Below are 16,752 nucleotides of genomic sequence, written 5' to 3'. Positions count from 1 at the left end.
AGAATAGAGAGGAAACGTGGAGGGGTGTTTTTCTCCCCCCTTCACGTCAAAATGTGAAGCGTGTTCACAGTCGTAGTTCTGTTCCGTCTCCAGTCTCTTATATGCTGAGCTTCGTGGAAAAAGGAGACCGCTCTGTAAAGGTGTTTGATTCATGCTTGAAGAGAGCATCCTCTAAACTACACAGGAAATACACCTCTAATGTTTACCGCTGACCAGAATCACACCGCCATTAATCTCCAAAAGAATGCATAATGTGGCTCATTAATCTCACATTGAAGCATAATGATGAATCTAAAGAGGCATCTGAGGGAGCACATGGGGTCACCAGTGGGTACCCATGCCCAACATTAAGGCCCAGTGAGGGGTGTGAGAGGGTAATCTAACTGCCCCTGCAATTAACGGAGGGCTGGGGTGCTGCTCCCCGGGCTTCCTACAGCACACACACACTCCCACCGCTAAGGCTGATGATCAATGACCTCGCAGGGGTGAGTCACCATCTGTTCGCATGCTGCTACGGGACATTATATTCCCATGACTGCACAAATAAAACGTCTTCTTTTTCTGTATCAGCATATTGATTATTATTTGCCCCCGTATTATAGTTTTTTTTAAATTTCTTATTAGTTATGTAACGGCGGTCTGTGTATCTTTGAATTCGGGCTTATCGTTGGCAAAAGTGCCCCAAAAATATCTAAAAAAATAAATCATGTTAAATTAATTCATCTGAAAATATATTTGAGGGTAGCTGGATTTAGGGGTGCACGGTGGTGTAGTGGCTAGCACTGTCGCCTCACAGCAAGAGGGCCGCGGGTTCAATTCCCGGTCGGAGCGGTCCTTCTGTGTGGAGTTTGCATGTTCTCCCCGTGGCAGCGTGGGTTCTCTCCGGGCTCTCCGGCTTCCTCCCACAGTCCAAAGACATGCTGCAGGTTAATTGATCTCTAAATGTCCCATAGGTGTGAATGTGAGAGTGAATGGTTGTATGTCCCTACATGTGCCCTCGATGGACTGGCGGCCTGTCCAGGGTGTCCCCTGCCTTCGCCCTATGTCAGCTGGGATAGGCTCCAGCGCCCCCGCGACCCTAATGAGGATAAGCGGTATTGAAAATGGATGGAAAAAAATGGATGGTAGCTGGATTTAACTTTTCAGCCAGAGTGAGGTTATTATTTCTCTAACAATCATGAATGCATCCATTTAACAAAAAAAATGAAAGGGAACTATGTAAAAAAAATGATTCGTAATTGGTCAACACAAGTTCACTGAACTTCAATAGTTCTCTTACTTGGAAATGATCAGTTATTTTAATAATGCCAAATGCGTTAGTGTCCACGGGCCTGGACCACAGGCAACACCCATTATTCCAAAAACCCCATAAATTTAAACTTTAAAAAAATGCCCATTGGTCCGACGGCCATTTATCCACAAAAAATATTGTTTCCGAACACCCACTGCTACTAAAATACATAATCTCCAACTGAGGCCCAATCACAATGCGTGTCATGGAAATTAGCATCCCAGCGTTGAATCCGCAAAAAAAAAATAAGAAAAGCCTTTTAATCTTTCCAACAGACAACAACAACGCAATCCATCAAAAAGCTTCAAAGACGAAAAAAACTAACAAAACAACAACAACCCCTACAACACGCAGAACTGAAACACGGTAAAAAAAAATGGCCTTCTGGTAGCTGGAACCAAAGCGCTACGAGAGGAACGTATTAGTATAAGAAGAGTAACAATCACTGAATTATTGATTTCCTCATTAGGACTTTTGTCAGGACCATTTAGCCACTTTATAAATGAGCTTTCATTAAGGTACTTGCAAGGTAGCCCCCGACTCACGGTTGATTTATAACGTGCAACATGGTCAATAGAAGAGGGATGGGAGCAGAGGGAGGTGGGGAAGAGGCAGGAGGGCGACAGGGGCCACGCTGAGAGGCTTTCCACAACAACACACCCCGACATCTTCCCCAGCATCATCATCGTCACCGTCATCCCAATCCGTCTGCGAGCTCAGTAGTAGAACACACAAGCACAGGCCTGGGTTCAATTTTGCAAACAAACAAATGAAGGTGGCCACTTTGAAAAGCATATTCAAATCGAGTGGTCGGAGAATGAAGCCAGAAACAAAAACAAGGAATGTTCTGGATGCAGAGACTCGTCGTTGTTGTTGTTGTTGTTGTTGCCGCTGGAGAGTTTTAGAGGTGAAAGGCGGATGTGAAAAGGAGTGGATTCTCTCTCGGGCGCCAAGGTGCATCTGTACAAGTTGAATAATCTAATTATCCCAAATGCAGTTTCCGCTTCATGAAACGCGAAGACGGGAAATGGGAGAAAAACGAGAAGAGGGCGACACGTAACCGGAGTCTGTTGGCGGCGGTACACATGTAGGAACCTCCTTGTCGAGTTGCATTGTGGGTAGTGTAGGCGGCCAGCTTTTTCCACGGTGTGGAATCAGAACGACAATATCTCTACGTTTTTAGATTTCTTCATGGGGGGGGGGGGGGGGGGGGGGGGGGGGGGGGGGGGGGGGGGGGGGGGGGGGGGGGGGGGGGGGGGGAAGAGGGAAAAACTGCTATTTGCTATGCTTTTACTTAGATTATTATTTATTATTATGAGAAGATTTAGTGGCATCTGGTGATGAGGGGATACCCCTTCGTCGATATGAGGGGCTCATTCTAAAAACACAGTGAATGAAAACACAATGTCTGCCAATAAATTGGACTTTTTTTTTTTAAAGCTCCACTCCCCTCAGATGTTACAGCGTGGCTACATCTCTGGGACACTAAAGAGACGCCGCCGTAGGAGCAGATACAGTAAGAGACAAGCCTGTCGATTCCCACCACTTAACCTAACAAGCGCGCCATGGCAACAAATCACCTCGTGTCCCTGTTCATTAGGTAATTAGGAGCGTCCCATCGGACTGACGTTCGTTATCCGTTATCTGCCGACCGATGCTGAACACTGGGCTCCGAGGAGTGTCTTCAACAGCGGGCTTGGATTAATAGGGACTCCGCTTGAGTAAGGTGATACTTTTAAAAGGTATATTAGGAGGACTTAGGAGGTAAATGTGAACACACGGAGCACATTTCCATAGAGGTTTCCCCTCAATGTTTTCCCTGTGGGAGCGACTTGTGTTCTCAGTAGCATGTGTACGTGTAGCCGCAACAGGTCCCCGCTGTGATTGTACCTGCAGTGTGTCGATGCAAAGTGTACTGCAATGATAACTCGTGTGAGAGCAGCTGTTGTAGTAGAAAAACAGCGGCTCGGGTTTCCGGAAAAAAAAAAAGGTGTCGTTTGTTTTGCACGAAAACAAAATGGGTGAAAGGAGAGGACGTGTGCAAACCGCGTGGCCGAGGGAGAAGAAGACAGAAAGAAAGAAAGAAAAAGAAAAACACACAAAGTGGTTTAGAAAAACATCGAAAAAACGCCAGCGAGAGAAAGACAAATGCAGCTCGAGCGGCCTGAATGGAAACACGCTTGTTGGTCGACCCTCCGCCGGTCGGTCACCTCGTATTAAAAGGGTGTCGGAGGCGATGAGCTTCCCGCCCCCCCCCCCCCCCGCCTTCAGATGCACTTTCTGCCGGGGCCACACACTGAAAACACAGAGCGCAACGCGCGCCATCGATTTTCTTCCCCCTCTTGACACTTAATCTAACCCGCGATGATCTACGACCTTATCTTCACACTAATTTCTTCTTGATCAGAGGTGATAAATATCGCCTTGACGTAACCAACTCTTTGTGCGTCGCATCAATGCGCTGTTGTGTTTAACATGACGCCGCCCGGAGCGCTCCGACTCCGCCTGGCAGTTTTGAGAAATGACCCGAGTCGCACCGCCTTGCCTTCAGAGGCGCAGCGAGCGGGTTGAAAAATGTATTTCTGTGGGTCGCACTGCAATGATTCCAAGGTATATATACTAAAACTACAGATATTGGTATAAAAATATCCAAACATCTTTAGGATCAAATAAGAAATCTTGAACTGATAAGCTTGAAACCTCAGATGTGTTTTCTTTTGCACATATCTGAGTTTTGGTGACGTTATATGGAAACAAATTGGCTTTTTTTTTTTTAAAGGTAACATCATCTCGAATGAATACATTGTGGTTCAACTCAACAACTAATACTCCCATTGTGCAGACATTTGTGTTGTTGAATGTCAAAGCTATTCCAGTAATAGATGTTAACATGTCGTTGTTGTTAACATGGCTGTTGGAACAATTAAAAACAAGCCCTGTAAAAATATACTAACAGAATCTCATTGGTGGTACTGTCTGGGAACTGTTCCCACACCTGAAATGAACTTAACAAAGCCATGCTGTTAATTAATGATTTCATATTGTTTACCGGGCTTGGGGGCGTTTATCGAAGGTCTGACACCTCCAGCGACACATCTCTGCAGGGGGAAACTGAGTTTAGTTTCCACAATGAGAGTGAAAGAGAGTCACTCCTCATTGTGTTCAGTCGCCTGCTGAAGGAGAACCGTTGCTCCACGTTGGAGCAGCGTGTAGCGTTCTCGCTCCTGACCACCAGGGGGCGACTCCTCTGGTTGTATAGAAGTCTATGCTTCATGTGTTAAAGCTGCATTCTCTCTCCTGACCACCAGGGGGCGACTCCTCTGGTTGTATAGAAGTCTATGCTTCATGTGTTAAAGCTGCATTCTCTCTCCTGACCACCAGGGGGCGACTCCTCTGGTTGTATAGAAGTCTATGCTTCATGTGTTAAAGCTGCATTCTCTCTCCTGACCACCAGGGGGCGACTCCTCTGGTTGTATAGAAGTCTATGCTTCATGTGTTAAAGCTGCATTCTCTCTCCTGACCACCAGGGGGCGACTCCTCTGGTTGTATAGAAGTCTACGCTTCATGTGTTAAAGCTGCATTCTCTCTACTGACCACCAGGGGGCGACTCCTCTGGTTGTATAGAAGTCTATATAAATGACTCTACTTCTCTTGATTTATTCCCTCAGTAAACATTGTAAACATTAGTTTTTGGTCTCAATCTCTAGTTTCAAGTCTTCTTCAATACAGCGTGATGTTCATTTAGTAAATTATGGTCATTTAGAGTCAAACAGACCATAATGCAGGGGATGCTTTAGGGGCGGGGCCACAAGGTGATTGAAACAAGATGGCAAACTCGAGGCCTTAAGACAGTCCACAAACAAACGATATGTAAATGTAAGTGAATTTTTAAATCTATTTAAAATGATCTTCAGTTCATCATTATAAGGGTAAACCTCTACATTAACCTTGATATATTCATATTGCTCAGCCCCTCTACTGTATGTATGTATGTAGTATGCACTGTGTGTGTGTGTGTGTGTGTGTGTGTGTGTGTGTGTGTGTGTGTGTGTGTGTGTGTGTTCCCACTGTGCTGGGGACAGGGCCACAGGTGAGATCCCTCTAAATTACACACAAGTGGTCATTAATTATAGATGACACTTTTGGTCACATAAACGATTTCATCCTCAAATGAGGTCCGAGGGCGGCCGCTACTGAGGTCCACCATGCGTGTGTGTGTGTGTGTGAGTGTGTTGCCTAAATCAGTGTGTGCACATGTGTAATTTAGAGCGCCATCACCTGTGGCCCCGTTCCCAGCTCAGCAGGAAACACACACACACACACACACACACACACACACACGTGCCGACACGCACATTAGCATTCGGTGTGTGTGTGTTGGTGATTCCGGGGGCCCCCGTCCAGCACATCTCGGGGCTTTGATGAACACACTCATTATGCTAAAGAGTGCTCCATGCCCGGGCTTCCCTGTGCCTTCGGGAAAGGTTAACCCGGGATGGTTACCCAGCACAGCGAGGGCCTGGGGTGGGGGGGTGGGGTGGGGGGGTGGGGGGGTGGGGGGGGGGGGGGGGGGGGGGGGGGGCTCTGGAGGAGCGTCGTGACGGTGTCAGATGTCTCGGGACCTGAAAATAGATCCGGGTACGCGGAGCAAATATCACGGGATGCGTCGCCGCTTGACGACGCCGCGGAATAATAAACCAAACGCGGCAGGTGAAGTCGCTGCGCCCCGAATCGGAGCCGCTTTCTTCCCCCTCACTGATCCCACATCAGTTTGTACGTTACTGTTATTAAAGATGATCAACACGTGATTGACGGGATATATTACGATATTAACGTGGCTATTAGCATCATTAAAATGTTTATGTTTACTTGCTGCTCCTCCATATTTAACAACCTATACATTTAAAAAAAAGTTTTTTTAGATCCTATTCTAGAGATACTAACATTTTATTTTAACTTTTATCAGCATTTTGGCAGATTTATTAAGTTTTTGATCAAGAATCTGGAGCACAAGTCATTCTTATACATAGCTGTGTCCATTAATAAAGGTAATTATCTCTATGAATTACACCCTCACGCATTTTAATCTCACGTGAACACGTTTTGCTTGGCCAAAAGTGGGCGTGGTCTTTACTGATGAAGTGGGCGTGGCCTTTACCGTGAACCAGGAAACAGTGGGAGAGGAAACATGTGCTTGTATGGGTCATGTTTTAACTGCCTGACGCTGGATATTCTAATGTCACAAGTAACCAACCCCCCCTCAACAGGACCAGGACCCTTTACTACAAATGTAGTGTAAATAACCAATCCCCAAAAAAACTTAAGAGGTGGGCAGACATTTTAAATGGCATCTGTGGGAGGTTAAAACTGAGAATGGGTCAATGCAGTAGCTGAACATCAGAGGGCAAATAAAAGATATATACAAGTATATAAAAAATGAAACTGTACAGCACAAAGTTCTTCCTCTCTCTCTCTGCCTCCTCTCCTCCCTCGATTCTCTCACTTTCTGCCTCTTTCCCCCTCAGAGTCAGAGATTAGTGTGTAATTACATAGGAGATCAGCAAAAAAAAAAAGGGAGTAGTGTATTTTAACAAGGCGGCGGCGGGCGGGGGAGGAGGGGGTGCAGCCCTCGTCACGGGCCGACTGATTGTCTGCTTTTAATCCTCAACCTCATTATCACCTCCAGGTCCGGCAGTGGCAGTAAATGAATCTATCTGCCGAGTGTCAAGTCTTCACACCTTCGCCCTGGTAATCACCCCAAGGTGCAAATACAGAAGATGGATAGAACAAGAGAAATGAAGGGGGGAGGGGTATGACCCCTACATTTCATCAACAAAATCCCCTCATTTCCTAATTAACAAAAGCGACATGATGTTGTTTGGCTGGTAATTAAAGCTTATTAAATATTACGTTTCTTTTAAAGGTCAAACTGGTGACAAATGTATAGATTTTATTCATTTACCGTCAGATATTGAAAAACCAATAATTCAAAATTTGACATTTTGCTCTGAAATCTTACATGTTTTCTTAAAAAAAAAAAAATATTTTGACTTTGAACTTAAGAGCAAAGAGAAAGCCTCAAAAAGCTACACGACCAATAAAAAGACCGATAAAAATAAGCATTTTAATCCATGAAAAAGATGCTCAGCTGCTGCTTATTCAATACAATATTGAATTTGTTATGTCAGCAAAAAAAATGCATTTTAAGAAAGAGATCTTTCTAATTTCTAGTAATCTCCACATCCGACAGCCGGACATTAAAATAATTGTACGTTGCAGAGATTGTCAGGCAGATCTCTTTAATCTAAACATAGATTATTCATCCTGAAATTAATTAAATGTAAGAATTCCCCACTAAAATACACAATTATTTTAATTTTTTTTTAAATGAATAAAAACATTTTGTGCTTACTTTAGAAAAAAGAATCCAGTTTGTCTTTTAAACATTGAAAAATGACACATTAAAATGTTACAATACACATATATGATCAAATGAGTGTGGTATCAATTAGTTAAGTTCCTGTAAAAGGAGCAGAGGAGGTTGAGTGTCTGTTAAAAAGCTGTTAATTAATAATTTGGTCTGGTGTAAAATCAAATGTGTAAAAAGATGATAAAAATACAGGATAATCTCACAACTTCTTAACTGAATATATTACATTTGGCACTTTCTTTCATTCATTCCTAACAAAAATGTACTTATTTCAGATATGAGTGAAGTAAAACCTCCGTTATGACTGAAGTTCCTCAGATTGAGCTCCGAGCAGCAGGAAAAACCGAATCTATGCTACCTTGAAAAACTATAAGCATGCATTATTCAATTGGCGAAGGATAGTGTGTAATAGAGAGATCCTAAACCCATCCCCCCCCCCCCCCCCCCCCCCCCCCCCGCCCCTCCTGAATTATTAATTGAATTCAAATAACAGACGGAATCATTTTCTTAAAATATCTAAATCATTTTTCACAAAAAGGCTGAAAACGGAGGGTAAAAACAACAGAGATGCAGTCGGTGTGTGTGCGTGTGCGTGTGTGTGCGTGTGCGTGTGCGTGTGCGTGTGCGTGTGCGGGTCTGGAAAGTGGCGAGCAAACAATACTAAAGAAGACGACCCGACACCCTCTTTTTATTTTTTAATCGTAAAAAGAAATCCAGAGTCAATATCTGTACAGTGGGCCCCTCCCCCGTAACCATCGGTAACCATTATACAAGCCGGCGTGATGGAGCAACAAGCAGCTAGAGGGATAGTTGTACTAAGACCCGGGTAAAATATGATAATGAGTACAAATGGGATTATTAGGAGGCCGCGTGTCATCAGTCTGACTGATCTGGGATGTCAAACTAGCCAAGCAAATTCAATTAGGCCTGCAATTACTCCCTGGCGCTAGTGGAGACATATTGGTGGGGGGGGGGGGGTGGGGGGGGGGGGGGCGTTAAATATTGATGGAAACATAGATGCCACATTTGTTCATCTCCAAAGGTGAACGCATCTCCTTCGAGGTAATCACACATGCTAAATAAGAAGCCGGTCCATTCGTCACGCTGAACTCCGAGGAGAGGTTTGATTGTTTAGGACCGAGAGAGCATCTTCTTTGACCTTTAAAAGAACATGGAGGCGTATAATTTACTAAATGAACATCACGCTGTATTGAAGAAGACTTGAAACTAGAGATTGAGACCAAAAACTAATGTTTACAATGTTTACTGAGGGTCATTTATATAGACTTCTATACAACCAGAGGAGTCGCCCCCTGGTGGTCAGTAGAGAGAATGCAGCTTTAACACATGAAGCGTAGACTTCTATACAACCAGAGGAGTCGCCCCCTGGTGGTCAGGAGAGAGAACGCAGCTTTAACACATGAAGCGTAGACTTCTATACAACCAGAGGAGTCGCCCCCTGGTGGTCAGGAGAGAGAATGCAGCTTTAACACATGAAGCATAGACTTCTATACAACCAGAGGAGTCGCCCCCTGGTGGTCAGGAGAGAGAACGCAGCTTTAACACATGAAGCGTAGACTTCTATACAACCAGAGGAGTCGCCCCCTGGTGGTCAGGAGAGAGAATGCAGCTTTAACACATGAAGCGTAGACTTCTATACAACCAGAGGAGTCGCCCCCTGGTGGTCAGGAGAGAGAACGCAGCTTTAACACATGAAGCGTAGACTTCTATACAACCAGAGGAGTCGCCCCCTGGTGGTCAGGAGAGAGAATGCAGCTTTAACACATGAAGCGTAGACTTCTATACAACCAGAGGAGTCGCCCCCTGGTGGTCAGGAGAGAGAACGCAGCTTTAACACATGAAGCGTAGACTTCTATACAACCAGAGGAGTCGCCCCCTGGTGGTCAGGAGAGAGAACGCAGCTTTAACACATGAAGCGTAGACTTCTATACAACCAGAGGAGTCGCCCCCTGGTGGTCAGGAGAGAGAACGCAGCTTTAACACATGAAGCGTAGACTTCTATACAACCAGAGGAGTCGCCCCCTGGTGGTCAGGAGAGAGAACGCAGCTTTAACACATGAAGCGTAGACTTCTATACAACCAGAGGAGTCGCCCCCTGGTGGTCAGTAGAGAGAACGCAGCTTTAACACATGAAGCGTAGACTTCTATACAACCAGATACATATATTCTTATGTCATACCAACAGTGCCAACTGGTTGAGGAAGCACTGATGTGCACGTGTCCAGGGAGAAAACCCGAGAGCTAGAGAACATTGGCTGATGCACTCAGCGAGCACCTTCAAGTGACTGGGCGCCATCTTTGAGTCCAGTTCTCATGACGCCGGTCAGGGTGGTGCAGAGCGAGTTCGATTCCTTACTGGTACGGTAAAGTTGTAAAAATAAGAGCGTAATTACAGAAATTGATTGCAATTTAATTTGTTTTTAAATAAATTGACAAACCTACGAGTATCGTGCCAGCTGTTTGATGTTATTGTTGTCCGGGTGGACACAGTAGACTTTAAAAATTATAGTTATTATCACACCGTACAATGTCGGAGACATGGTTAGATGAAGAAAAAGTTAAATTAGCCGTAAACCAGCAGATATACGTAAGACTTGTGACCGCGGTACGAAACCAGGAGAGGGTTTTAACACATTACCTTTTCCGTACTGACAGAAAAAAAGAAAAAAAAAACGTACCTGCTGTTGAACTTCTCCGGATGCTTCTCCCTCATGACATGGAAACGATGTGCGATGGAGGCATCCTGACAAGACAAGACACACACAATACTTCAGTTCAAGTCCTGCACACCATGTTTGTTACAAGCGATTCTCTCCTCCTCTTTAAACTTTAAACCCTGCAGGTCGGGCCTCCTCGCTCTCGTTTAAGAGCTCCCGTCATGAATCTGGGATTATAAAGTATAACCGTTCGAAGTTCAACTTCTTCCTCATTACCCGTCTCCACGACAGTGCGGTTTTTGCACCTCGCGCGTCCCTCGTGTGCATTTCCATAGGATGGAAAAAGAAGCTGTGTGTGTGCAGGAGGTGGTTGAACCCGGGCTGGAGAGGGTATTGACAGAAAGCCTGACGAACAGCACGCCGTCTCCACACGGGCTAATTAATTAAACAGGTTGTGAGTAATCACAGCTCCCAGCCAAACCTACAGGGCGCTGCCGACGCCACGGCAACCAAGTTGTTTTCTCTCCCCCTCACTCCGCCTCTCCCCTACTCCCTCATATATATATATATATATATATATATATATATATATATATATATATATATATATATATATATATATATATATATATATATATGTCTCCCGACCTCCCTCTCACCCTCCCTGACTACCCCCCGCCCCCTCGCTGTGCCCAAAGGGCAGCCTCGGTGCAGTTTCCCGGTGTTACAGCGATACAAGTTCATGTTACATACGTTAGCGTGGTGTGACCGAGAGACGCCGACACCACCTCCCGTCTGTTACGTGGTGTAGCTCAGTGTCGACTTAACGGGATAAACAACCGAGCCGCCAGGAAAGAAACTTGTTGAGGAGCTCTCGATGTGCCGTCACGAGGACACACTTCACCGTACGGCACGGCGGTCGAACCCCGCAGGAGCTCAAGATTTCGCGGGAAGGTGTCGAGTTACTTAAAAGGTCACTTGAGGTCGCCCCCTTCCATCCATCTCAAGCAAAAAGAGGAAAAAAAACTAATTTCAGAAGCTGTGCAATCAATTAAAAAAGGTCCAATGTGTAGGATTTAGTGGCATCTAGTGGTGAGGTGGCAGATTGCATCCAAATAAATACCTCCCTCTCCACGCGTGTCCTTCAGGTAACGTGAACACAGGAAAGTCCATTTCTTCCAATACCAAATTATCTTAAAACATAATTCCCAAACAGTTTGGTTGTGTCTGGTTTAATGTGGAGGCGTATTAGTTTGTGCACCACAGTTATCAAGTGTCCATAATGTGTTACTCGGGGCACGCTCACGTGCACTAAAAGTGCACGCAGCGGGTCATCGTTTCTTTATAATAAAGTAGCAACGTGAATAAAGTTTGCAGAGGACCTCGCCAACAGATTGGGATGTCTGAGTCGGATTAAACTTCCTTTAATTCAAACTTCTAAGTCGCTGGCAAGAAGAAGACGACTCGGAACTCTGAGAAAGCAAAGAGAGGAAGTTTCCGTTAACTTTTTGGGCCCCTCCCCCCCCCTCCCCCCGCCCCCGTTTTTTGAGTGGCGCTTTCACTACAGGGAAGACCCCCTGCCGGCTCTCTGTGCCGACATTCAGAAGAAGCCAAAAAGAAGGAGAGGAAAAAAACAAGATAACAAAATCAATGGAGCTCCTCTTGATGTCTCTTCAAGACGCTTGTAAGCCGAAGACCAAAAGAAAGTCTTCCAAGTTCCCCGCAGACTCCACCTCGCGCTTCCAGAGAGGCGAGATGATGGACGCGTCTGAGAGGTCGGTAACTCCATTGTTACAAACGGGGCGAGAGAGACGAGCGGTTGTCTCCCCTTTGGTCCGGGGGTCTATCGGTCAAGTGGAGCCTTGGATGGGGGCCTTCGTGGTCCTCCGGCGTTGGTGAAACTTTAATTAAAACCAACCGGCTCAACGTAAAAATCAACATCGCAAAGTATTTTTTTTTTTTTTTTTTAAATATATGGATATTTAGCAGAGAACATAGACAGATAGGCAACAATTACTTATAGAATTATACAATTAAATAACTAAAACTTATTTGATACATTTTGGGGGGTAGGGGAGGGGGGAATAAATAATAATAAATAGAGAAATACATAAGATTTAATTTTGAGGAATAAAAATATAACTTTAAAGTTCTTTGATCCATTTTCTTAATTTTGAGACTTCTGCGTGACGATAAATTTTTTTCCTTTATTTTTTATTTTCTTTTTATATATTATATTATATATTAATATATATATATATATATATTAATTGACTCTCTAAAAGCCACAGATATAAGCAATAATAAGATAATTCATGTTGAAGAATTTGAAAAGTTGTTCAAAGTATCCCGTAATGCATTTTCAAAAGCTATTCTTTTTTTTTTTTTTTTTTACCTAAATACATATAATCACTTTACTAAGACGTGAGAAAAAAAAAAAAATCACAATTTATTTATATCAAAGACATTAAAAAGTCTAGAAATCATCTGGCGCCTTGTTTGAAACTAAAAAGAATTTTTAAAAAAATGAAAAAAGGGGGAGGAGTCGATCAGCAGCATCAACACATGACGGACACATTCCCATCTTTCCTGACCCCCTCTCTCTCTCTCTCTCTCTCTCTTAGCTGCCCTCAAATAATTACCAATGTAAAAATCTGGCACCCAAATTAATACGGGACATGTGTAATGTCCTCTCATAGCTCAAAGTTTAGTCCAATTACGAGTGGGCCCGAGCGGTTTGATGTGCCTTTCACCGCGGGGGAGAGTAATGGCTTTGACAGGAGCGCCGGGGTCGTTAGGCCGACTGACTGCATTATGGTAGCGGAGCGCTGGGTGATTAGCTCCGTCTCTCACCCCTTCGCCCCCTGATTGAGATCATTACACTTCACGTCACTTCCACATCCTCCCGAAGGGACGGCGGCCATTAATCCTCCAATCCGACCGGTTTCCCGTGGCGCAAAAGGAAGAATTTTAGGGAAGAATCACCTGAGTTCTTTGGATCGAAATGACTTGAAATGAAATGAGTTTCCGTTTTGCGGGTGATTAGAGAGGAATGAGCAGCGATCGGACGAATAGAGGAGACAGACGGAGTCGTCGTTGAACGGTTCAGATTCACTCTCTTTTTCCTTTCTTTTTTTTTTTTTTGTTTGTTACCGCCGCCGTCGTTACAGAAACACAATCTACTCCCCATCTGCATAATCTCTCGAGGTAATTACTAGCTTGACTTGTCGCGTAATCTTTATTGTAATTTTCGGTGAAAAAAATAAATAAAAATGTGACACGAAATATTATAATCGCGCTCAAATCCATAGAGAGCTCAAAGTCGTCTTAATCCCCCCCCCCCCCCCCCCCCCCCCCCCCCCCCTCCCCACAAAACAACTTCATCTGTCATCATCACGCCCGCCGGGTGCTAATCCCGCTAACGGAGCAGAGACAAGAAGAAAAGAAAACAAGCGCTCCCATTAAAGAACGGGGTAAAGTTCTGGTGTTTCTACGGTATTGTGGCTTTATCAATGTTTTTTAAAACAAAGTGGCATGAAAAGCATCTGTGAGAACCACGTATACAGTATATATACGTCCAGAAATTAAATTAGCTTTTTAGTTTTGTGACCATGCAAAAAAATTATAGTTTATTTAGCTTAATAAGAAATAAGATTTGGAACACTCAACGTCTGCAGAGATGCGTAGTTTCCACTGGACAGGAAGTAACAAATAAAGCTGTACTTAAATACAGTAGTTGTAGTAAAGGTACTTGTGTTAAACAGACAGTTCTATACGTTAGAGACCATCGAGAGGCGGAAAGTCTTTCAAATACGACAGAGAAATGCTGACGTTGCAATTTTCTGAGGAGACTTTTCCGTACAATCTATTCTTTAGTTAGCGGAGATATTTCGTGCTATTCTTTAAAAGCTGGAGTGCAAACAGACACGGCGGGGCGGCGTGCACGGGGCGGCGTGCACGGGGCGGCGTGCACGAGGCGGCGTGCACGAGGCGGCGTGCACGAGGCGTGAGCACGCAGGAGCGAAGATAAACGCAGGCGTACCTCTGGTTTTACGCTAAAAATATCCTGAAATCTACATTTTTCCATCGGTTCCTAAACACACTCTCGTGTGTTGTGTGTTTTCTTGTTGATGCACAAACGAGGCCGACAGCTTCTCATCATATGTCGATTTCCTCAATCAAAACGAACTATGAAACCACTCCGTTAGGTTCAGGCAACATCAAATAAACAAAAGGAAGTACAAAAACACATTGTTTTTCTTTTTCTTAACAACTGAACGGGCACATTAACGCGCTGGAACGTCGGACCCGCTGAGAGATTTATTTCCCACTTAGCGCCGGCGAGTTTTCCGGAGACGGACGACAGCCGGCGTTCTCCTCCATCACAATGTTAACAAGAAGCCGTCCGCTAAACTCCTCCGACGTCGTCATTAGGGGGCCGAAGGCCGGAGGTGTTATTCAACTAACATTCGGGAGGCCATGCGTCACTTAGGGCGCCTCGCAGCATCGAGCGGCTCCCTCCTCGGCCACCCTGAAAATGTCAATTACCACGTTTCCCTCCTGACATTTATCAGTAATGGCTAACATGAGCCACGTGAAATCAGTGTCATTATGTTGGCAATGGACGGGGAGGAGGGGGGGGGGGCATGCAAAGACTGTTTACCAATCACAGGCGGTTGAGGCTTGAGCACATCTCAATAAAAACCTAACCAGAATGTGATCAAAAGAAATAAATTGGCTGATTATCGCAGGTGTTTTTTTTCTTTCTCTCCTCTTTAAATAACGGACCCGAAGAACTATTCTGCTTTTCTACGATTAAACTTTTAACTCGTGTGCGAAAAAGGTTTTCAAAAGTTACACATCTGGCATTAAATGTCTCATTAAATGTCTTTAATGGCATTAAAAATCTCCAAATATATGTTAAGTGGGCTCCTGCTCTCCTCCTTTAGACTTATGGAGTATAATATTGATCTTTTTATGTCGTGTAAAGGTCATAAGACGATCGTTCTGGGTCATTTTTTGATGGAAATCTATAACTAAAAACAAGAGAAGACTTTACTTTGAAAAGGAGAGTTACGAAGAGGTACGATTTAAATATAAATATATAAAAAGATAGTCCCGAGGCCGCCTCACCACTCCGATGGAGAAGTAGTTGTTGACGATGCCGTAGGGCACCGGGTCTCCTCGCTCCTCCTTGTCGGCGGGCGTGACGTCGATCTTCCAGCGATCCAGCTTCACCTCCGAACTGTTCTCGATGTCGCGCACGATCTTCAGGAGGCTCTCGCCCTCGTAGCCTCGGGACAGACAAACCACCACAGGTGACAGGTGCGTTACAACGGGGGTCCTGATTTATTATTATTATTGATTTTTAGGGCGGATGTCGGACGGCTCTATTGTCTTTCTTTTTTTTTTATTCCTTCGACATCGGCTTCCGACCAGAGCTACGGAAAAAAGGGATTTATGCAACCAGAAAAACTAATAATCACTCAATGTGAATATAAATACCTTTTTAACTTTAATTATTGTAGCTATCTGTCTCATTTAATTATTAATAATTTCACAAATTTAGCTCTAAAGTATCAAAGATTTTTGTCCTTAAATGTATTCAAAGGGACTTTTTTTGACATTTTCTTCCCCGACAAGAATAAAAGGAGGAAAACTAAAATATGTGTAATTTTAAAAAGTTATATTTTAGTCTAATAAGTGCAAATATTGGCTTTAAAACCATACCCCCATATGTAATCATTGTTTGAGTCATTTCTTAAGTTTGAGTTTCTCAAATGTTTTTTTTATATATGATTGCAAACGGCCACTTTCTACTTAAAACCATGTGAACCATAATTCTGATTATGGTTCCCTCCTAAAGGAGGAGAACGTTCTCCACTTCCTGTCAGTACCTCCTCCCCACCGCAGACATCTCGCCAGGTCGTTGCCCGTGCCCAGAGGAAGTATGCACACGGGGGGGTTCCTGTCCAGGTTGGCCTTATCTAGAAGAAGAAAAAATAAAATAAAATCACACAACGCCGTACAAAACACAAAACTCACAGCCGAATATTTTTGAAAAAGCATCAAATCCATTTTGCGGCCGGTACGGAGCGTCCAGTCTATTTCAAGAGACGGTTATTACCGTTCTTTGTTTTTTGATTGCTAAAAAAAAAAAGATTGAGGCAATTTTTTTTTGGTGAGAAACACGTCTCCAAGACCAGATAAAGAAGGCCGGGTGGGTGTCCTCCCCTCCAATGATGACTCGCGTGTTGCTTGCTTCCCCCCCCCCCCCAACCCCGACTCACGTAATCATCCCACTTTACCACCCTTGAATACGCAGGCTCGGACGTAATGAAAGCGTTTATATA

At 44.2% G+C, this 16,752-nt stretch overlaps 1 protein-coding gene across 1 annotated transcript in view; it reads right to left on the bottom strand.

Annotated features, from left to right (window-relative positions):
• The window catches only part of dgkb (diacylglycerol kinase, beta), a 52,662-nt gene that overhangs the window by 13,078 nt on the left and 22,832 nt on the right, over positions 1–16,752 (bottom strand). The window contains exons 17-19 of the mRNA XM_034554284.1: positions 16,297–16,386; positions 15,533–15,693; positions 10,421–10,485 (exon numbers count right to left, since the gene is read on the bottom strand). Of these exons, the coding sequence (XP_034410175.1) occupies positions 10,421–10,485; positions 15,533–15,693; positions 16,297–16,386 (316 nt within the window). The remainder of the gene's footprint in view (positions 1–10,420; positions 10,486–15,532; positions 15,694–16,296; positions 16,387–16,752) is intronic.

This window comes from Cyclopterus lumpus, chromosome 16, assembly GCF_009769545.1.
Source record: "Cyclopterus lumpus isolate fCycLum1 chromosome 16, fCycLum1.pri, whole genome shotgun sequence".
NCBI lineage: Eukaryota > Metazoa > Chordata > Actinopteri > Perciformes > Cyclopteridae > Cyclopterus > Cyclopterus lumpus.
The sequence above is the reverse complement of the archived record's forward strand: the minus strand, read 5'-3'. Positions and strand labels throughout refer to the sequence as shown.